This window comes from Chlorocebus sabaeus, chromosome 11 (genome assembly GCF_047675955.1).
Source record: "Chlorocebus sabaeus isolate Y175 chromosome 11, mChlSab1.0.hap1, whole genome shotgun sequence".
Taxonomy (NCBI): Eukaryota; Metazoa; Chordata; class Mammalia; order Primates; family Cercopithecidae; genus Chlorocebus; species Chlorocebus sabaeus.
Window position 1 is genome coordinate 69,204,996 of NC_132914.1, and position 24,509 is coordinate 69,229,504.

The 24,509-nt window shown below is 40.3% G+C and overlaps 1 protein-coding gene across 1 annotated transcript in view; it reads left to right on the top strand.

The window, feature by feature from the left end:
* The window catches only part of TPH2 (tryptophan hydroxylase 2), a 94,221-nt gene that overhangs the window by 15,253 nt on the left and 54,459 nt on the right, over positions 1-24,509 (top strand). The window contains exons 6-7 of the mRNA XM_073020953.1: positions 17,499-17,695; positions 23,993-24,128. Of these exons, the coding sequence (XP_072877054.1) occupies positions 17,499-17,695; positions 23,993-24,128 (333 nt within the window). The remainder of the gene's footprint in view (positions 1-17,498; positions 17,696-23,992; positions 24,129-24,509) is intronic.

A 24,509-nucleotide genomic window follows, 5' to 3' on the forward strand; every position in this document is an offset into this window, starting at 1 on the left:
CTGCCGTGGAGCAGGTAAGGTTTCCCTTCAGTTTACAGGAAACAGGGATGCAGTTTCTAATTGAAATAGGTCTTTTTCTAGTGCTGATGGTTTTCTGAGTACGTGAAGGAGAATGATGTGAATACCATAATTACTTCAAATAATCTCATTTAAGTGTGCAACAACCTGATTTTCCAAACTGACGTTTAGAACCACTTTGTCCAAGGAATGGATCATTTGAGGTTGGGGTCGTTTTGAAAAATCCGGCATATGCGGTCCTCACAAATATAGTTTGGTGATAAAATTAGGGACCATGCTGATGGGGAGAACAATTCGATTCCCTTCCCTGCTGATCATTAGTTAAGACTTTCTGGACAATGAGAAGAAGTCAAACATGTGGTCAGAAATGCAGAGAAAGATGGAGTATGGATATTTTGGGGTTGTAATAGGGGTTGGCAGGATGTAGTCTGAGGTGTCTAAAGGTAAGGAGAAGGGAAAGAAATGAAATACAGAATAATATATATTGAAACCACAGCCAAGAAGCCCTCTGGGGGATTCGTGTTGAATACTATATTTTCTGTGATATTCTTGAAAGGATAAAGCAGGGGGGAAGAATAAACACAAGCAGAGAAAAATAAAAAAATTCCACTCTATGATGAAAAAACAGCAGGCTCAAAGTCTGTATTACCATGAGCCCGAAAGAGGAGAGGGAGCGGGAAAGCGCCAGCATGCTGAGAACTGTCAATAGATGCCACTCAGGCGAGCTTCTGATTGACAGTGCTGCCGAGAAACATGATTGATTACCCAGAGGCCCACAGCCGCCTGCAGACATGAGTGTGGGAAGGCCTAATTGCCTCACCAATAATAGCACAGGAAACATTCATTAGTGCAAATATCATTCTTCATAGAAGATCTGAGAATGAACGCCCTGGATCGAGAGGACACTGTTTCTAAAATCATCTGTGAGAGAATGTCTAACACACAGATCACGCCTCTCCTCCCCCGCCCAAATAAAATAAATTCTAGTATAAACAGGAAAAAAGTACTCCATGATTAGATAATGTGATGTGCATATAGACTTGCAGTTCAGAGGAAATGGAAGTGCGTGGGGGGCAGATGGCATGTGAAGGAAGAGGAAATTGTGACTGCGATGTTGTAGCTGTTAGGTTTGTCTGAAACTGTCCAGTTTTCTGTCTTTGGTGCCTTCATATTTGAACCTTAGCATTAACTTTGCTGCATTTCTGTGGACTTCACAATTACTATATTGTTGGGGGAACAATCAATGATACGTTTTTTCAGTTGACTGGAAATAAACACATTTTTCTTTTGGGGGCTGTTATAATGATTATTCCTCAACGATATACATGCGTATTTGATTTAATTATATTTTTCGTGGGGATGGTGGTAGTTATTTCAATCCATCTTATTCTTTTGGAAAGAGGCCCTGAACTCTAGCTTTAATTATGCCACTCTTGTTTGCTTAAATTGATTTTGAATATTATTGTGATTGTGTTTTATTATGAATGTACTTACTCCTGGTTGAAAGTAAGGTAGCACATGAACCTCATGTTCTTCTCACGGGGCTGCTTCCTCTTTGATTTATTTATTTTTATCCATGGAATCTGAAATGTAAATAGGCAACTACAACTGTCAATAGGTAAGGTAAACAAGAAAGTTTCAGCATGTCAGAATTTCCAACTCTAACCTAACTTAGAGCCGGAAAATTCCTTAATTTGCCAAGAAAACTCATTTGATTTCGAATTCAGGGATTCAAATCATCCCTTAACATTGCTCAGCCTCAGTTTTTCTCCTCTGTAAAGTGGAGATTAAAATATCTCTTCTGCCTCTCCTGGGAGTTTTTTTAAAGGATTAAGTGAAGTAAGTGGGGCATGGCTATACAATATACTTTATTATCCTTATTAAAACAAGAATCAAACACTCTAGACCAAAGGCATGGGGTTTACTCAGACCGCTGACAACGTAAAGGCCTTGGCTGCATTTCCTATTTTTCTTTAGATCTGAGAGGCAGCGTGTGAAGTTGTTAAGTGTCAGAAGTTGGAGCTGCACTGCCTGGGGTGAATCCCAGCTTTACCATTTACTAACTGAGTGACCTGGGCAAATTGTTTAAATCTTCTGTACCTCAGTTTCTTTATCTGTAAAATGGGGATAACTCTAGTACTACTTTATAGGATTGTTATGTGGATTACATGAGCGAATATAGTAACAAAACTTAGAACACTATACGTGCTGTATAAATATTTGATAATATTGTTATTTTCTCACTTCAAATGATCTCTTCTTTTTGTCTGTCCTCATGCTCCAAATCATTTTATTACCCTTTGGTTGCCAGCCGTCTCCACTCCCCTTGGCCAAGGCTTTTGTGCAATCCTGACTTCTGTCTGATTTTTACACTATATTAGTTATTGCTACATAAAAAATAATCCCCAAATGTAGCACCTTAAAACAACAAACATTTATTATCTCACATAATTTCTGAGTGTCAAGAATTTGTGAACAGCCTAGCTGGAGGGTTCTAGATTAGGAAACCCTAATGTAAAACCCTAATCATAAAGCAAACTGTTGACCAGGGAAGCAATCATCCAAAGGCTTGACTGGGGCTGGAGGACCTGCTTCCAATATGGTTACTCACAGGGCTGTTTGCAGGAGGCCTCAGTTTTTAGCAACATGGCCTCTCTACCAGGCAGCGTGACTATCTTCAAGATATTGTAGCTGGCTTCTCCCAAATCACGTGATCCAAGAGAGAGAGCAAGGCAAAATCTATCATGCCTTTTGTAACCTAGCATTGGAAGTGACACACCATCACTCTTGCTGTATCTGTTAATTTCATAGATCAACTGTGCCACATTGTGGGAAGGGATTACACATGGGCATGAATATCAGGAGTCAGGGTTCACTGAAGACCATCTTGGAGGATGGGTACCACATTCATTTAACTTGTTCCATTTCCCTCCCTTCCTCCCTCCCTCCCTTCTTTCCTTCATTCCCTCCTTCCTTCCTTTATTTGAAACAGGGTCTCACTATGCACTCTGTTGCTTGAGCTGGAGTGCAGTGGTGTAATTTTAGCTCACTGCAACCTTGACCTACTGGGCTCAGGTGATCCTCCTGCCTCAACCTCCTGAGGAACTGGCACCGCAGGTGCACACTGTGCATGCCTGGCTAATTTTTGTATCTTTTGTAGATAAGGGGTTTCCCCATGTTGCCCAGGCTGGTCTCAGACTCTTGGGCTCAAGTAATCTGTCTGCCTTGGCCTCCCGAAGTGCTAGGATTACAGGTGTGAACTACTGTGGCTGGCCCCATTTCATTTCTTTATGACATTTTTAACTGCTCTCCCACAGTGGGTGCTAACGTGCTCTCTGCACAACTAATCCCTATGAAAGAGGAGGTAGCATGGTATAGCAGAAGATGTGGCAGAATGTATAGGATTTGGAGGTAGACAGAATTAGGTTTGAATTCCCACTCTACCACTTAAAAGCTCTATGGTCATGGGCGGTGACCTAGTCTCTCTAATTCTCATGCCCTCATCTTAAAATGGGCACAACCTCTACCTTGCATGATTGGGAGGATTAGCAATGACTACAGGACCCAGAGTGCTGACTGGCACAAGGAGATGTTAAATCTATGATAGATGTGATTATTAGTGTCATGTGGTTAATAGCTAATTGTTCTTCAATTTCATATAATCAACTGTTAGGCTCATTTAAAATGAGTAAAGGATTTGTGTGTGTGTGTGTGTGTGTGTGTGTGTGTGTGTGTGTGAGAGACAGGGTCTCGCTCTGGTCACCCAGGCTGGAGCACAGTGTCATGATCATGGGTCACTGCAGCCTCCACCTCTCAGGCTCAAGTGATCCTCCCACCTCAGCCTCTTGAGTTGCTGGGACTACAGGTGTGTTCTACCATATCTGGCTAATTTTTCATATTTTGTAGAGACAACGGTCTCACTATGTTGTCCAGGCTGGTCTTGAACTCTGGCCTCAAGCAATCCTCCTGCCTCGGCCTCCCAAAGTGCTGGGATTATAGTTGTAAACCACTGCACCAGACTCTAAAGGATCTTATGGAGTAATTGAATTAAGGAATTTCAGGCTCCACGATGGACTGGGTTAAAGGAACTTTTAAAAAATAGTTGTGTTTGTGTGAGAGGGGACCTTCCAGCTTCACATAAATCATGCACATAGTTTTCTTCTTTAATCTGAAAAATTGCCCCCTCAAGGGCCTTCCCAGGTCAATGTGTCTCAGCCAGAATAAGGTTGGAGGATAAGCTTGCAACAGGGCTATGTTGGACTCATCCCTGAATGGCTCATGGTGGTAAAAATGTTCATTATGTTGACCTCTCAGCTAACATTTTCAGATTGTATTAGGTTCCTTTTCTTAGATCCTGCATTGTGTTAAATGTGTCACTTGATTTTCTGTCATTTAACCTCACAACGAGCCCTTGAGGTAGGTGCCATCATTGTGGACACTCTGAAGATGAGGAAACTGAGCTTCGGAGACATTAAGAAACTTACTAAAGGTTACACAGCTGATTGTGCCACTTGCATAAAACACTAGGTATAGATGCTTCAAATTCCTCGGAAATAGAGCAGTAAATTGAAGAGTAGAACTGAAGCAAATATTTATAGTACTAGGGTCATTTCCTGGATGGCCAGAATAGTTTCTGAGTAAGGTCACTTTTAGAGGTTTCAAGAATGCTGCTGGTAGAATCTAAATGTCCGCTCAAAACTCCACACCCTTTTCTTTTTTGATTTCTGAACAACAACAAAAAAAGTGGCTTTAGCAACTTCCACTTGACACAGGTGGTTTCATACACAAGCTGGAAATAACAGTGACAGAACTCAGTGACTTGCCATTTGTAAAAGTTATTCTCCTTACAGAATTCTCAGCATATTTGAAATGCACAATCCTTGTAAGTATTCAATATACTTAGAACTTTATGGACTCAGAACTCAAACCAGCCCTGTGACACTGCAAAGCCATGCTGTGTTGTTGGGGACATCTGCCAGGGTCTGGCATGGCAGTAGCATGTTTCCATTCCATGTGCTGGTTTTTCCCTCTCTCCCAGGCCCCATGCTCTTCTCCTCCTACCCAAAGCCTGACCCTCGTGAGACATAGAATGAATGGAAATAAACACAGCTGGGCTGGGGCTTGAAAATTAATTGCCAGGAATGTGTCACTCTGGTTTTTACTAGCTGCTAGCCTATTTATTTCTTGATTTTTTTTGATTTATAAAATTGCACCCTTTGTGATTCATTTGCTCTGAGTGTAAGTACACAGCTAAACAGAGACCCTAAAACAAAACAGCTCCAAAAGAGAACTAGCATATCTGAAAAGTGCAATCACCAGCTCAGCAGGCACCTTCAATTTGGGTGAGCTTGTGAATATTCTACTCAGTTCCATCAGAGAGACAGAGAATTTTCTCCTTTTACATGCAGTGGTGGTGATGCTAACCTTCTCTTCTCATCAAAGCACAGAAGGACATTTTCTTTTTTTACCCCTCCTCTTCCTGCTTATACCACCAAGTACTACATGATGTCAAAACAAAGCCCTTTGGGACTGAGATTCGGTAACATGCAGTGCATTTTAAGATATTTGAGTAGATACATAAATATGGAATGGATGTGCCTTGGAATGAACATATTGGATTTCTAAGCCAGTATCTCACTTCTTAGGAGGTCTTCTCAGTTTCCTCTTTCACTAGATGACTCAGCCATAGGTCTGCAAAGAAAAAGAAAGAGATGGATGATCAGAGACCAATAAGAGTAGACTGCAGACTCGGAGTAGAGCTGTTTTGCTGCCCTGCCTCTCTCGCCCTAGTGCTCAGTACTGAGCGTACTGGGGTTTCTTCCGCTTGCAGGGAGCTGTGACAGTTTAGCTTTGTGTCTGAGCTAGGGGATTACTGATGCTGAGTTTTTCCTAAGAGGCATTTGCAATTATTGCAACTTGCAGAAAAATAACTGGGGTGGCTCTACCTCTCCACCTTTCCAGAAATTTCAGTTGACCTTAGCATTTCTCATTTCATGAGAGAAGAGGCATGATTTATGGATCCTGCTTGGTTTCAGAATGTAGCTTAAAGGAATACATTACTAACAGGAGTTGTGAGTGCCACATTACCTATTTTTAGATAGGCGAATCTTAATTGGAAACATAACAAGTAGAAGGTAGAGGAAGAATGGAAGTGAAGGTTATGCTTTCTTAACAGGGAAAAAACTTAACTGGGGGGTTGCAACTTTTTCTTTTTAATGATGTTTTCCTCATCAATTACATTGGCAGATAGTCACCTTGATGAATTGTAGGCTCTACTGTGATGTGAAACCAAGCTTTAATTTTTTTCTTTTCTCTGCCCTTTTGAGAAGAGGCACCTTAGAAGGCAAATATGTTTTCTCCCTGACTGAGCTAATTTTATCCCATTCCATTATCTTCCATTGATTTGCTTTCCCAGGTTTTGAATGAAACTGAGATATATGTGGCTGTTTGGGTACTTTGTGACTCTTGCATAAACACCAGTTGTTGATGCTTTAATTTCTCTGAAATGAAGCGGTAAATTGAAAAGTAGAACAAAACCAAATATTTGTAGCACTGGGGTCATTTCTCAGATGAGTAGGATAGTTTCTGAGGAAGGTCATATTAGGGACTTTTAGAGTGCTTCTCTTGTAGAATTCAAATATCTTTCTCTGCCCAAGATGCCACATCTTTTCTTTTTAAAAAAAATCTGCTTTGCAACTTCCATTTGACATAGGTGGTATCACACACAGGTCGAAAACAAGACCAATCGAATTAAGTGACTTGGGTTTTTGTGAAGTTATCCTTCTCTTTACAGAAGTCTTAGCGGATTTGAAATGCACAGTTCTTACAGGGATTTAAAAGACTTCAGGTTTACGGGATAATCATTTCCATGCCAAGTGTTTCCCTCTACCTGAAGCGCAGCTCAATGGCTGAAAGGAAGGGAGCCTGAGAGTTGCAAAGAAAGACAAAAGGGAAAATTGATTTGGAAAAGGTTTCTCCTTTTTGCTTTTTGGGCTTGGTGGGTTTTTGAGATGTGTGTGAATGCCTCAGTAGGATGCTGTCTGATTATGGTGTGGCTCCCACAGCTGTGGAAAACATTAACGCAGTATGGTCCTGTATCACTTACTGACAAGGACAATAGTTGCACCAAATTCTAATGTGTTTCACAGGGAAAGAGGTATGAGTATTTTTACTTTAAAATGATTTTCATGAACATGAAGGATTTGAATTACTTCTACAAGTCCTGCTTGAGAGGTGAATGGTTTACATGGAACAGTGCTGTTTTGTCATCTCCAGACCTGTTCCCAACCCTGCAGGGAAGTGATGAAATTTTATTCATTTTTATACACCTGGAGGAAGAGAATCAACCATATTGAGTACCTATTAGGCACTAGGCACTGGCCAGGATGTTTTACAGATGACCTCTCATTTGATCCTCACAATGTGAGAAGCCTTACTTCCCTGTTTTGAATGAGGAAACGGAGGCCAAACCTTGATGCTGGGTCCGTACTGGGTACTCAGTACATTGTACTGATATGTATTGGTCAAAAGTGGGGTCTCTAGAGCTAGCCTTCCTACCTCTGAGTCCCCACTATTCTACTTACTAGCTGTTTGATCTTGGACAGATTATTACATTTGTAAGCCTCAGTTTCTTCAACAGTCAAGTGAGGAGATGAATAGTCATTTAGTGACTCTGTAAGATAAGCATTTTATGACATAATCCCTGTAATGAACTATTATAGTGTTGTTATTGTTACAGTGAAATGGGTGGGTGAATAAATGAATGCCATTATTAATTTGCACAGGGCCATGAGCTGTAGGATAATCACGCTTCTTCATCTATCACTCTGAAAAAGATCAGGGCCTAGTAGTTAACTGTGTTCTGTCCCTTTCAAACAAGGTGCAAGATGTATCTGATTAAATCTGTGGCTCTTAGAGACTCTACCTCTGTGACTCTTCATTCTAGTGGCCCGAGACTGTTAGCTGCTATTGGCGACTGGGAATTTTAGCTCTTTTCTGTATCAAGTTCTTTGAGCTCAAGCTCCTTGTGTATGTTGAGCATGCACATATTGATGGATGTTAGATACATTGTTGTTGCTGTTGATATTTAATTTCATGATAGTTTTTGCAGATGAAAATTACTTCTCTAGAATATGAAGAGGGCTTTCTGCCAGGTGAGAAAATGGTGGGAAGCCCTATCCTGTGGTGCACAGGACAAATAAAAACAAATAATTTCTAGGAGTTAAATCTTTGTTCTCCCTGAGGCTCCCTAGGTGCAGTAGTTTATTTTCATTATGTCTCTTGTAAAGGCAGCACCAATATTAACAATGTGAACAAAGCAAACTAACGTTTTTGTTTGCTCCCATCTGAAAGTTCCTTAGGGCCCATAGACTCATTTACGAAAATTCATGTGCGCAAAACTCATTTGCAAAAGCAAATAAAATATGTGATCGCAAATGCTCTTTACCTGACTGGCCTAGGGGACTAGCTGAAAATGCGTTTATGCCTTTATATTTACTCTATGGCATGGCTTAGCAGTCACGGGGCTCCTAACCTCCTCTACAGATGAGTCCCTGTCAAGCCACGTATGTCAGCTGACTTGACTGTGTTTTGAAATTTAGGCATAATTTAGATGGTTGTTAAGTTGCTGTACTGATTTGTGAGTTTTTGTTTGTAAAAAAGTATTATTAAATCATTGTGCTCTGTAGCCTTGAAAATGCTTTTGAAGTTCATTCATTACAATGTCCAGCCAAGGAAACATCTCTGTATTTGGTTGAGTTTGGACTTTTCTCTCCCTTTGGGTTTACATATGCTGCTTTCTTTCCTGGTGAAAATTTTGGTTACAAGTATGACTGAGTGATGATGTCTAGACAAGGGTCAGGAAAACTGAATTGAGAAAATTAGAAAAAAGAAACCCTTGTATGTAAATTGTACATAGGAATAATTGGAAGTTACCAGAAAGTTTGTTAAAATCCTGAATCTTTGCTTTTTGCATAGTAATTGAAATATATGAGGCAAGACAAATACATATCTGCCAGACTCTAATGCATAACTACTTTTTCCCCAACATTTAAATTTGTATTTTGCTTTAGGCTGATTGATTGATTTTCTCACTCAACAAATATTATTTTTTTGTTTTGTTTTGTTTTGAGATAGAGTCTCTGCCATCCAGGCTGAGCTGCAATGGCATGATTTCAGCTCACTGCAACTTCTGCCTCCTGGGTTCAAGTGATTCTCCTGCCTCAGCCTCTCTGATAACTGGAATTATAGGCACACGCCACCATGCCCAGTTAATTTTTGTATTTTTAGTAGAGACAGGGTTTCACCATGTTGGCCAGGCTGGTCTTGAACCCCTGACCTCAAGTGATCCACCTGCCTTGGCCTCCCAGAGTGTCGGGATTACAGATGTGAGCCACCGTGCCTGGCCTGAACAGCTCTGCATTCCAGGCTCCACCCTGGGTAGCAGGGATACAAAAATGAACAAAGCAACAAAAATCTCTGCCTTCAAAAAGTGTGTATCCTAATAGGGAGACACATTTAGCAGAATAATATTTTGAAGATTTTAATTTTTTGCTTTTTTACCTCTGGGCATTACTGATAATATTTTATCATAAATTTATTGAGTGTCCTTTATGGTCTGAATTCTGAAGTCTAATTTCATCAAATGCAGGACTCCCAGACTTTTCTTATGAATTCTTGGAAGTCAGTAAATAAAAATTACATTTGTTTTCTGGTTAACCCTTAATTAGAATTCATCATTAACTCCATTTAGTGTGTGTGTGTGTATATATACAATATATATGATTATTTTATATATTATACATATCATATATATACAAAACCATATATATTATATATATACTAATACTATGTATTAGTGTATGTGTATGTATATGTACTGCCCAAGAGACCACATGTTTTCTTTTTTAAAATATCTGCTTAGTGGCCAGGTACGATGGCTCACACCTGTAATCCCAGCTCTTTGGGAAGCTGAGGTGGGTGGATCACGAGGTCAGGAGTTCAAGACCAGCCTGGCCGATATGGTGAAACCCTGTCTCTACTAAAAATACAAAATTAGCCAGGAATGGTGGCATGCGCCTATAGTCCCAGCTACTCAAGAGGCTGAGGCAGAGGAATTGCTTGAACCTGAGAGGCAGAAGTTGCAGTGAGCCGAGATCATGCCACTGGGTGACAGGATGAGACTCTGTCTCAAAAAAAAAAAAAAAAAAAAAGAAAAGAAAAGAAAAAAAATCTGCTTAGCAACTTGCATTTGACACAGGTGGTACCACACACAGGTTGAAAACAAGACCACTCGAATTAAGTGACTTGGGTTTTTAAAAAATTATTCTTCTCTTTACAGAAATCTCAGCATATTTGAAATGCTGAGAATTCTTGTTGAAACCCACCAAGCCCAAAAAGCAAAAAGGAGAAACCATTTCAGAGAAATTAAAGCATCAACAACTGGTGTTTATGCAGGAGTCACAAAATACCCAAACAACCACATATATCTCAGTTTCATTCAAAACCTGGGAAAGCAAATCAATGGAAGATAATGGAATGGGATTTTATATATATATGTGTGTGTGTGTGTGTGTGTATATATATACGCACACACACATACATACTGGCAATATTCTGGGCATATATATACACATATATATTAGTATATATGCTTATTATATATTATATATTAGTATATATAGTATTCTGTCATTATTCAGAATATATATGTGTGTGTGTGTGTGTGTGTGTGTGTGTGTATGTAGTTGTTTTGCTTTGAGACAGAGTCTCTGTCGTCCAGTCTGAGTTGCAGCAGCGCGATCTCAGCTAACTACAACCTCCACCTCCTGGGTTCAAGCGATTCTCCTGCCTCAGCCTCTCTAGTAGCTGGAATTACAGGCACACGCCACCATGCCCAATTAATTTTAGTATTTTTAGTATTTTTGTATTTTTAGTTGACGCAGAATATATATATATTCTGGCAGTATTTTTCCAGTCTCAGAGGCATAAGCGATCTTCTTGAATACTCATTCAGTATTTGGCTGTACTCTGTAGACACCTGGATGCAGGTGATACTATTTCGTGAAGGTGGTACCAACTAATGTAGTACTAGGCAACACTATGGTCACTGGCTAAAAGTGAGAGTCATCAATTACTGATTGAAATTTCTACACACCTGGTGTGACATCTCAGTTGTGAGATGTGCAACAAATGCTTGATAACAATTAATTATAAATTTTGTGATGATGAATTCCTTTTTTTTTTTTTTTTAACTTTTAGTTTAGGTTTAGGGGTACATGTTTGTTACATAGGTAAACACGTGTCATGGGATTTTGTTGTACATATTATTTCATCACCCAGGTGTGAAGCCTAGTACCCAATAGTTTCCTTTTCTGCTCCTAGCCCTCCTCTCACCCTCCACCCTCAGGAGACCCCAGTGTCTGTGGTTTCTTTCTTTGTGTTCATAAGTTCTTATCATTTAGCTCCCACTTACAAGTGAGAACATGCAGTATCTTTCTTCAGAGGCCCTGTCTAAATCTTTTTTTTTTTTTTTAAAGGATTCTGTGGTTTTATTGATTCAACACCATAAATTACATTTTAGAAATTAAGGTATAGTTTACACACAGTAAAATTATGTATATATTTTATTATACTTTAAGTTCTGGGATACACGTGCAGAACGTGCTGAGGAGCGCTAATTGCTAATGAGTTCCAAAGTTGATGCATTTAATCTCTTCTTATTTGTTTTCTGCAACCCTCAGGTAGAAATGTCAATCAAGACAGAAACACCAAAGGTGGGGAAAGAAAGAAAAGATGAGAGGAACAGTCTATTCCAGGCAGATAAACATCTCTTGAATAAGTGAGGCATTTCCTGCCCTAAGGAACATGTAATGAAATAAAATAGTAAATGAGTTCATTCTTAACTGTTTCTATCAGATTTTCCCATTCCCTTACTCAATTCTCTGTTATCTTCTGCTCTGTTTGGTCCTTGCCACTGAGAAAATCCGGCTCTTTTCAAATAACACAATTGGTGCTTGTGTTTCAGACAGTCTTGCCATCTTGATGTAAATACTATCAATTGCAGCCTGTCACATCTTCCTCCAATGAATAAGTGAATTGCTTCCTCACACTGAAGTTCCTCTAAAGATAACACAAGCTGAGAAACTGCATCTCATATTAGGAATTCTAGCAGCAAGGATTCTAGGAGGCAGCCAGGATATAGCATCACAATCGAGGATTTTCCAATTCCCCTAATTTAAAAAAATGTGTAAGAAACAGAGCTTGCTGTTGGACCTGATGGAGGAGAAGGAGAAGATCAAACAATAGTTAAATAAAATGAAAGCATTGTTGCTTATTCATCTCGCTGTAGAAAGAACTTCCACAATTTCAGTCTCAGTGGGGTATATGTCCCTGGATTTCTAAGTGTTTGTTAAACAACTTTGGTCTAACAAGCTCCGGACTCACACAGAATAACTACATCTATACCTGCCCTCAACTAGATTTGTCTATGCATTTTCCACTCCCTCTTCTCTGTAGGCACAAAGCTGGTTTTTCAGAATCACCTCCCTGTCTCTAGGAAGAGTGGAGTTTAACCATACAGGGAGACAGATGCCTCCCACAGCCTTCAGTATTTTCAAAGAAAGTTCTTAGTCATCTCTGAGTAACATAATCCACCAGGGAGTTTTCCCTGTTTTCAAGTTGACATCCCCATGGTGACCATTTTAGCTTCTTTCTAGTACTGTTGTCTCTGAACGCTGGTTCCGTATCAATGCTCATACAATCTTAGTTTGTCATTCTTTGATAAGAGGGCAGAATCTACAGTGAATGGAGACTACTGAAAGTCCCATTTGTTTTTCTCCAGTAAATTAAGAACCTGTAAATTATAATTTTGGTGGTTGTTGAGAATACTGTAATCCCAACTGACTCCATATAAATGCAGGAGACTCTCTAGATATCCAATTATAATATTTACATATAATTAGTCTGTTGAGGAGTATCATCTTGTAGCAACACAAAATGGTTTTATTCTTCCCATTCTTTACTTTCAACTGTATTGGGTTGAATTCTATTTTCCTGCTGGGAAGCAAGTTCCTTAGCAACATCTAATTTCCTGTCATTTTCAATTATCAGTAATGTCTCGTTTGGGTATTTAAGACCTGGTCTTGTTCATTTAAAACATATTAATCTCAAACTTGATTCAAAGTATATCCTCCCTCTCCTGCAGTTATTTGGAGTGAATGTATGGATGTGCATGTGTTTTTTGGGGATTCTCTGGTTCTGAGACACTTTTCCTTCCCTTCTCTAGGACCTATTTCTTCTAGAGTTGGGGGCTGCGAGGAGGAGGGGAGGAGGCTGAGGCCCTTTTACATGCTTGCTGGAATGTCAGTGTGAGTAGGTCTCAGGCCACACTCACCCTGGTTCTGACAAATCCTTTTTGATAGAGTGTTCTCTGCTGAAATGGTGTTATTCATAGTTTTCTTGGGTGAGACCATTCCCCCACCTCCACAGCTGCAGAAGTGTGCTCTGCCTCCCCTGGCCTTGTCAGTGACATACCATAGCTGGGGCAGCCCTCAGAGCTTCTTCATGATGGTGATGGGACCACTGTGGTGTCTTCTGCCTCCTGAGAACTGAGCAGAACTGGATGGTGTGGGACTTTACCATCTTTCTCGCAGGCACACCGCATTGGGTCTCACATGAATGTCTAGATTTTGCTGGGCATTAGACTTAATGTTCACATGAACCTTAGATTTCAGAGAACATATGTTTAGGCTCCCCATGGTACACCATCCTCCCAGGCCTCCAGACACTCCCCCAGGGACTGTCAGTCCCCTGCTCTGCAGTGGTGGCAGCACCTGGGGGCCTGGATCCTGCTGCCCAGTAAGGGTCCAGTTGGGAAAGAAAGTGCCCTACTCCACTTCTCACAGGTGCGCTCTCAGGGAGCAGCCTGCTGTCTTGACTTTGAGAGGAGGAAAGAAAGTGCCCTTTCCCTCAAACACGGACCTCTTCACAATGCTGAGCATTTCTGATTCCCTAGTACACTGGTGGATGAGGTCTGGGGAGAGTGTGGCACAGGTGAGTACAGGAGGAGTTTGTTGGTGGTAGGACAATTTGTGCTGCCTCTCACCAAGCCCTGTAAGGAGATGGTTGGCTTCAGCTGCTGGGGAATTTCTGTAGGATGTGGAGTCCTTACGTAACTTTAGTTTTCGACCAGAGCAGAGTTGTAGGATGCTGGAATATGACTTCTGTTATATACACATTACAACATGTGCCCATAGAAAGATGCATGATGACATATAAGTATATATCGAAGGCCCTGAAAAGACCAGGGTACCCCTCTCATACATGATTTACAAAAAACCCACTAACCCATAACAAATTCAAAGAGATACAACACATTCTCATTTTCCCCATGACCATGATTTTTTTCCCAAATGTCAAATTTCAAAGTCCTAAAAAAATGTGGGTGCCCTGCATTCCTGGTGCCCCAAACACATGTTTATTTTGTTGAGGAGCCAGAAAAAACCTCACAGTCTTACTGAGAAGTTTAAATAAGTGAATAAAGATGAAAGTACTCTTTGTGATCCACAAATATATCCTAGTATCATGATGACATATGATTGTATATGAAATTTTCTACATAGGAATATATACACCAAAAACCTTATTTTAGTTTGGTATGTGAAAAATAAGTTGGGATGTGAAAAAATCCATTTTACTCCATCAGTCTGGAGTACAATTTTTCATTTAATTTGTGTATACTAACCCATTAAGATTATAGCCAGTCTTCAGCTGGACTGACTACATTTTAAGCCTGAATCCATGATTTTAGACAAGCAGCTTAATTTCTCTGAGCCTCACTTTCCTCATCCATAAAATGGAGATAATAACAGTATCTACCTCATGGAATTGTGAGAATCAAATGGGTTAATTCATATAAAAACACTTAAGCTTAAACATATGCCTGGCACATAGTAAGCTCTCAAATATCAGCATTACTGTATGCTTATATTAACTACACAGAAAAATGGAAAATTTCTTATTTTTTCTGTATTTTGGATATTTTCAATAGAAATGAAGTAGATAAAACTAGTATTTACTTTGTGATCAAATTGATTTTTAAATATTTACCTTAAAGAGTTACCTGGGGTGTGGGGTCAGAGTGGTACGAGAAATCTGTTGATATGACCAGAGGCAGACTTACTTCTTACTTGGGTTTAGGGTATCAGCAGTACATTGCACCAACTTTTAACTCAAAGAGCAGGACAAGTTATCCAGGACAGACAGACAGAACAGTTGACAACACGCACGACTACTCATATTTCCAAGACTGTGAGGCTGGAAGTTCATTATTAAGTAACAGACCTATGTAACTCTTTCTTCCTATCCTAATTTACACGTGATCTCTTTCTGCCTCTTGAATATTCAGCTCCCCTCTGAAATGCTGCATGTTTGCAGATTGATACTGAAGGGAAAAGTTTGACCTAACGATTCTTCTCAAATGGCTTTTTGATATTTCCTTTATTGTCCCAGCCTCATTGCTTTCCTACCTTCTGATCATACACAGCCCTTTTTAGGTTTACTGGCTTACCCAACTCAAATAGAGTTAGTTGAATTTTCTGGAACCAGAGGCAGACCATTTATTACTTATTTCCTTATATCTTTTCGATTTTTTGTCTTTTCATTTCAAGCTTTCATTCTACATTCGTCACAGGTGCGAGGTCTTAGAAGCCTTGATCTTCCCAGAAAATATTTGCCAGGTTGTAATTTTTTATTTGTTATCAACAGCCAAATTTAACCAAGGCTAATCTTGTTCTAATTTGGTTTGTGGAAGACCTAGTCTTGGTATTTAGAGAAAGTAAATGTGAATTTCTGTTTTTTTCTTCAGTATGTGTTATTCACTCATCCCTCATGTACTGCAATTAATTTTTTTTTAAACAAAAATAAGTTGGGGGCAGGAGAAACTCCATTTGGATCCGAACTTTAAACAGAAAGTATTTTGCCAAGAACACTGAAGTAGGTAGAGGGCTGGGGAGGAGGAAGGCAGCTAGGGATCTGTTTGATAGCCTATTCCTGTTATCATCCTCTGTCTCATTTTTCTCTACCTCGGGGTGCTCCTGAACCATTCCAGCTCATTGAAGATGCCCCCCTCACTGCAGCAACCCTGAGTGACAGTTGCTGTCTGTGCATGGGTTCCTGTGGTGACCGCCTGCTATAGGCTGGATTTGTAGATTGCAGGGGCACAAATCCTAGTTTTATGTGTATATGTTTGGGCTTCCATATGTTGTATGTGTATATTTGCTAATTGCAGAGGCAGAATTTCTGATGCATGGCCGGGGTGGGAAGTGAGGGTGTGCTGCAGGTGGCTGTTGAGTATGTCAAGAGAGGTTTTCTCAAATCCGAATTGAGTTTCAGAATAGGCATCTTAATCAGAGGCTAAATTCAGATTCAGGTCCCTCAAGCAATAGCTTACGAAAGCACACGTTTGTATTCTCCTCATCCCTGGTTGCATCACAAGGTATGTTCGTTGCCTGCGGCTGCTGGCTGCTATTGTATTAGAGCACCAGTTTCTCCTGACTTTCTTTTTATCAGAACCTGCAGGTCCTACCTGGCCAAAAAGTGTTGGCTCAAGTTGTGCCTCCTCCAGGAAGCTCTCTGTGACCACTTCAGTCCAGCACAATGTCTCAATATTCTAAACCAGTCATCAGCACACTACAGTTTATGGGCCAAATAAAGAAACGTTTTGTTAAAATACACCTACATCCATTTGTTATTGTGCATGGTTGCTTTTGAGACATAGTGGCAGAATCGAACAGTTGTGACAGAGACTATATGACCCACAAGCCTAAAATACTTACTTTTTGGCTCTTTATAGAAAAAGTTTGCTGACCTCATTCTAAATTGAGGGGCTTAATGTATGTATCTTTCAGCATGACCTGCAGTGAATGCTCCTTATTTTCTGGTTTGCAAAACTTTCATTTTTAAATTCAGCATAGTCTTTCAGTATCTCCCAGACATTTTGGACATTGAACAAATAATCTCAAAATTACACACTTGAAGATTGGGGTGAGTCTGGGCAAGGGACAGAGAGAACCCATAAAGCAATTTTATTTTTAAGAGACAAAACATTTATTTGTTACTGTTGTCAGGTGTTTGCAGAAAATGCTCTCAGAGAATAGTTTTGTACCTAAACCAGTTCCTTCCTACCCAGAACTATTACTTGTTACTGACCTCAGTTTAAGAATATAAATCTTACCACATTTTTCTAAGGATGTGTGAAGATATAACTTGATTAAAAAATAATTTATATGGAAATTCAAATACACATGCACAACATTAGAAGGTTAGCATTTGTTTTAAAAAATAATGCTTAATGGGATCCTTTCAGACGCTCACGTGCTCCACTTTGTCAGGGTCTGACTTGCGATAGGTATTGAGGTGAGAAAATACTTAACTCAGTGATTCAAAGCTAGATTCATTTCGTTTTCTTCTCTCCTGCCTAGTGGTCAGCCCATTCCCAGGGTGGAGTATACTGAAGAAGAAACTAAAACTTGGGGCGTTGTATTCCGGGAGCTCTCCAAACTCTATCCTACTCATGCTTGCCGAGAGTATTTGAAAAACTTCCCTCTGCTGACTAAATACTGTGGCTACAGAGAGGACAATGTGCCTCAACTCGAAGATGTCTCCATGTTTCTGAAAGGTAAGATTTCACACAGGCTGTCTCTTATTAGTCAATATCCTCAATTGCCTTCCAAGGACACAGGTTGTAGCAACGGCTCTTTTTCCAAAAAAGGAAAAATAGTGATTTAAAAAAATAGTTGGCTTTGAGCCAACAATTAGCTGTGACCACCTGTGGGAAGCAGAGCAGGGACTCAGCTGCTTTTGCAGCTCTGGGGCTTGCTGAAGCCTCTTTGTGGCTGGCTGCTGTAAATGTTAAGGCCCAAAGGATATTTACAAGTTCAGCTCTGAGCTTTTTCTGATCCAGGAGCTGATATGCTGGGCTATATGAGTATGAAATGACCTCCAAAGGTGCCTTTTTTTTGCATTGTTAAAAATTATGTACTGAATGATGAAATCTTACGGATAATGTTGAATATTAGTGGCTTTCTTCTGGGGGAAATCAGGCAACTGTCAGAGGCGTTTGGACCAGAGCAACTCCATCTTGAATACGGGCTGGGTAAAATAAGGCTGAGACCTACTGGGCTGCATTCTCAGGAGGTTAAGGCATTCTAAGTCACAGGGTGAGACAGGAGGTCAGCACAAGATACAGGTCATAAAGACCTTGCTGATAAAACAGGTTGCAGTCAAGAAGCCGGCCAAAACCCATCTAAACCAAGAGGACGATGAGAGAGACCTCTGGTCATTCTCACTACTCATTAAACACTAATCACAAGGCATTGGCGTGCTAAAAGACACTCCCACCAGTGCCATGACAGTTTACAGATGCCATGGCAATGTCAAGAAATTACTCTATATAGCCTAAAAAGGGGAGGAACCCTCCGTTCTGGGAATTACCCACCTCTTTCCTGGAAAACTCATGAATAATCCACTCCTTGTTTAGCATATAATCAAGAAATAAGTATAAAAATGGGCAACCAGTGATCCATTCCACAGCTCTGCCTATGGAGTAGTCATTCTTTTATTCCTTTACTTTCTTAATAAACTTGCTTTCACTTTACTCTGTGGACTCACTTTGAATTCTTTGCGTGAGATCCAAGAATCCTCCCTTGGGGTCTGGAATGGGACCCCTTTCTGGTAACAAAACTAGTCAATCAATTAGCCAATTGATCAATACTTTATGTTATAATTTGTGTGTCAGGGATTGTACTTGTTGCAGATGTTACACTAGTGAACCCAGTGAGTCATACAGTGACATCATTTCACACTCTACGTGGATCCCTTCACTGACAACACCTCCTTGGAACGACAGCTAGGAAATAGGCTTGTGAGGGGTTGGGGGAAGAGGCAACGTTTCATGGTGGTCCCGCTTCCTCCTCTGTTTTTCCTTGTGCTTAAGTCCTTGGATTCTCTACGCTTTTCTCTCTCTTCTTTCAAGTACTGTAGTTCCAAAAGCAAAAACTTCATTGCCTGCTCTCTTTCCTGGAACTTGCTTTCTTGCTTGTCTTCCCAGTTTCTATCAGTACTGTTTTCTCTGCACTCTTCAGGCTTGCCTATAAGGACTCCTCTGAATTCCTACCCACCCGATCCCCCAATCCCATACTCAGTCCTTCTTTGTGTTTTAGAGCTGTAACACATTACCACAAACTTTGTGAGTTAAAACAACACAAGTTACCTCACGGTTCTGGAGCTCAGAAGTCTAAAATCAGGGTGTTGACAGGGCTCATTCCTTCTGGTGGCTTCCATGCCCTGGCCTTTCCCAGCTTCTAGAGTCCTCCTGCACTCCTTGGCTCGTGGACTCACCTTTCCATCACTCCAACCTCTTGCTTACATTGTCACATCTCCTTCTCTGACTCTGACCCTCCTGCCTCCCTCTTATAAGGACTCTTATGATTATATGGGCCTCACTCAAATAATCTAGGACAGTCTCTCCATCTCAAGATCCTTAAGTTAATAACATCTGCAAAGTCTCTTTTGCCATGTAAGGTCACATACTCACAGATTCAGGGGATTAAGATGTAGGCATCCTTGGGGGGCCATTATTTAGCCTACCACAATCTCCCCCTGTTGCCACTTATGGCTTCATGACATGTGGTAAATCTGTCCTTTTCTTTCCATTCTACTGCTACCACCCAAATTGAGGTCCTCATCATTTTATAACCTTGATGCCTATATTTTCTTCCCTTAACTCTCCACTGCCCATAAACATTACTTTCCAAAACTGCCCACTGCCCATAAACATTACTTTCCAAAACATTACTTTTTTTCTGACATCTCTGCTCAGAAACTACCATTGGCTCCCTCTTGTTTTCGCTGGGACTGGCAAACTTGTTTTGTAAAAGGCCAGATGGTAAATATTTTAGGCTTTTTGGGCCAAGAGGCAAAATCAAGGCTATTATATAGGTACTTTTATAGCCATTTAAATGTGTCTATTAAAAAATATAAAAACTGGCTGGGTGTAGTGGCTCACGCCTGTAATCCCAGCACTTTGGGAGGCCAAGGTCGGTGGATCACTTGAGGTCAGGAGTTCGAGACCAGCCTGGCCAACATGGCGAAAACCTGTCTCTACTGAAAATACAAAAATTTTTGTATTTTCTGTAGTCGCAGCTACTGGGACTGCAGGACGCCTGCAGTCCCAGCTACTTGTGGGGCTGAGGCACGAGAATCGCTTGAACTTGGGAGGCAGAAGTTGTAGTGAGCCGAGATCGTGCCACTGCACTCCAGCCTGGGTGACAGAGGGGGACTCTGTCTCAAAACTAACAAACAAAACTATTCTCACTTACGGGGTGTGCAAAAACAGGCAGTGGGCTGGATTTGGCCTGCATGTGATAGTTTGCTGATCTCTGTTTTACACGCTCAAGTTTGAACAGCTCAGCCTCAATCCGAGGCCCTGACCCAGGTTTCCAAGTTAAGTTTCCTGCTGCAACTGCCCTGTACAAACCCTCTACCCTTGCCGTGGGCTCTCTTTACCTTTGCTAAAACTCTGTTCCTTACTAGAAAATTTCATCTCTTCTCCACCTACTCAAATTCTACCTGTTCTTCAGGACTCACAGCAAATCCTGCCTCCTTCATCAATCTTGATCGTAGTAGCCACCATGATCTCTCCCACTCTGATTTCATTCTGTGTTATGTGTGAACATCATCTACTATGTTTGTTATTGAGGAAAAGAGATTGAGAACTACAGATCAGAATCACTTAATTAGCACCTAATTACATCATGCCTTACGTTGTTGTTTAACTAGACTGTATTCTCCTGTCTTGTTCTTCTTTGTTTCCCAAGAGCTATATGCATGTTACCTCTTTACCAAGAGCTCCTTATATGGAGATGGTTTTTTACTGCATTGTTCCCCAAACCCCAGTAGTTAGAATATCACCTCATAAATATTGCCATATTTGCTCCCCCAATTAATATTCTCATGAGAGGCAGTATGGTCTAGTGGCTTGGACCATAGACCCTGGATGTAGAATGTCAGGGCTTGAGTCCCCACTCTGCCCCTTCCTAGCTATGTGACCTTAGAAGAGTCACCTTAACCTTTCTGTGTCTCTGTTTCCTCCTCTGTCAATGGAGATAGTAATTTTATCTACCTCACAAGGTGGTTGGGAGGAGAAATTAATTGAAATACCTTAAAAGCCTATTGTGACTAACACACATTAAGCATAGCAGAGTCTTAGCTACTTCTTTCATTATTGTTTTCCACAACCCTTGGTGAACTGGATATATCGCCTAGTTTGTATCACACACTGGCATGTAGATAGTATGATTTAAGTATAGGTGTCCTTATATAATTTCATTGACTCACTTTTAAAATACCTAATTTACTTAAAACAGAAACTTTTAAAGCAATGGTATCTACAGATTCAAAGTTCTTGATGTCATGGTTTTATATATTTGTTAATTCACATAAAAATAAAATACGTAACTATTAAAATAAAAAATGTTCCTCTGTGTACTGTTATATATGTCCCACATGTAGGATATACTGGCTTAATTGATGTAATATGGAAAAAGAAGAAAATACACTTATCTTTTTGATATTCATTGGGGAATAATCCAAAGTGAAGGCTTTTGGAATGAGCATAGAGCTGTTCAAATTATGGGTCTGAGGATGCCTGAGAACAGGTTATTTCCAGCAGGTACCAGAAATCCCAGGATGGGCCTGTTTTATAAGCTTAGTTGGTTCTTGCCTCTTAAGATCATTTTCAACCATTGTGTGGTACTCTCCTAATGAGTTCAAGTTTTCAGAATGGGAATCTTTACAATGCTAGAATCAGGGATAAGAATAGCCTTCCAGAACATTATGCTAAGTGAAACAAGCCAGACACAGAAAGAAAAATACTGCATTATCTCATATGTGGAATTTGGAAAAGTTAAATACACAGAAGCAAAGAATAGAACAGTGGTTACAAGGGGCAGGAGATGGGGTAAGTGGGGAGACATTGGTCAAAGAGTACAAAGTTGCAGTTAGATAGGATGAGTAAGTCTAGAGATCTTTTTTTATAATTATTATTTTTTAGACAGAGTCTTGTTCTGCTGCCCAGGCTGGGGTGCAGTGGCGCAAGCTCGGCTCATTGCAACCTCCACCTCCTATGCTCAAGCAATTCTTGTGCCTCGCCTGTGTTCCCCGAGTAGCTGGGACTACAGGTGCATGCTGCCTATGCCAGCTAATTTTTTTATTTTTAGTAGAGACGAAGTTTTGCCATGTTGCCCAGGTTAGTCTCGAACTCCTGGCATCAAACCATACCATCCACCCACCTTGGCTTCCTAAAGTGCTGGGATTACAAGTGTGAGCCACAGTGCCCAGTAATCCAGAGATTTAATGAACAGCATGAGGACTATAGTTAATAATACCATATTACATAAGGGAAATTTGTTACTAAATTTTATGTGCTCTTACCACACACACACAGACACATACACACACACACACACACGTGCACATATAACTATATGAGAAGAAAGATATATTAATGAACTTCAATGTGGTGATCATTTCGTTATTGCAGTAAGTCCTCACTTGACGTCATTGATAGGTTCTTGAAAACTGTGGCTTAAAGTGAAACGATGTATAACAAAACCAATTTTTCCCCTCATCAACATTATGACAGTACAATGTTGAAGGAAATGATATTATTCTGGGCACTGCTTTATGTCATTTCACTTAAAGATGCAATTTCCAAGAACTTTTCGACGACGTTGAGGACTTACTGTATGCATGTATCAAAACATAAAGTTATACATCTTAAATGTATACAATTTATATTAAAAATAGAACTGCTCTTGTGAGAAGAGAACAGAGCATAAAGCAGCTATTTAAAAATAGTAATGTACCACATATAGACTTTTCAGTCAACAATAGACCATATGCATAGTGGTGATCTTATCAGATTATAATACTGTATTTTCACCGTACCTTTTCTATGTTTAGATATGTTTAGAGACACAAATACTTACTAATGTGTTACAATTGCCTACAGTATTCAGTATAGTAATGTGCTGAACAGATTTGTAGCCTAGAAGTAGGCTGTACCATCTAGGTTTCTGTAAGTACACTCTATGAGATTTACAACAACAAAATCACCTAACAATGCATTTCCTAGAATGTATCCCCATTGTTAAGCAATGCACGACTTTATACAACAATTTAATAAAATGTGTACTTGGGGAAAAAAAAAAAAGAATAGCCCTTCTATTGTAAGTTTTCTGGGACTTCCTGAGAAGAAAACATTATGTAGCCCTTAGACTGAGAACACTCACAACTAATTGAATTAGTGGTATAGGGCAGTTTTATAGACTTTATTGTATTCTTACTTTGTTTCCTCTTACCATAAACCAATAGAGCATGTAGGGCTTTGGTGTACCTCTTTAAATCATGATAATTAATATAACATCGCAGAAAACAATATAGAATGAAGGAGTTAGCGGGTATTGGCAATGGAAAGCCTCAGTGTGAACTGATTTGAAGATACTAGTGAAGTGGGTGCTTAGCTGTGTGTCACTGAACACATGCACACAGAAGAGATCCCTAGGAAGGTCTCTAAGAAAGATACCAGGTCATGTGGAACCACACAACACCTGATTTCTGAGATTTCTTATCCTAATTGGGCTTCTGAATTTAAATCTCTAAATACTTTTTTCACCCTTCTTTTCATTTTTTTGAATGTCTTGTTCTCCTGGAAACCATCATTTGAGAGTGATTTTAGTCATCAGAAGCACCAACCATGATAGCTGTTAACAGTATATGTCATTCAGTTGTCAAGAGGTTTATGACCTTGATTACTTTGTTTCTGGATCTTCCTTATAAATCGTAGAAGCTTCTGCTTGGGCCCTCAAGTCTTGCTAGGTTAATATTTAGTTGGCTCTTTCTGTTGCCTTTTTAGAAAGGTCTGGCTTCACCGTGAGGCCGGTGGCTGGATACCTGAGCCCACGAGACTTTCTGGCGGGACTGGCCTACAGAGTGTTCCACTGTACCCAGTACATCCGGCATGGCTCAGATCCCCTCTACACCCCAGAACCGTGAGTACCTACATTAAAGCCCAGGCCGGACAGAGACCACCACACCACAAAGTGGTCAATGATCACTTTACTTGAAAATGACTTAGGCCCTGTTTTACTTCCAAACTAATTTCTTTGAGTCAGTGAGAGTCACATCACTCACCTAAAGAAAAAAGGGCTCACTGAAGGTTCAGACTCCTCAGCTGGGTCCGTGGGGTTCCTGATATTCCAGCTCTGGCTCGCTGCTCTAGCTTTACCCCAACACTGAGCCATCTGCTTGGCCAGATCTCCATTTCTGATGGGGAAGAGAAGGCACAGAAGTGTAAAGTAGACACTAACACATGGTCAGAACATGTGAGGCTCTCTCATTAGGAGGCCTCTTTGGTGTGAAGGAGGTTCATG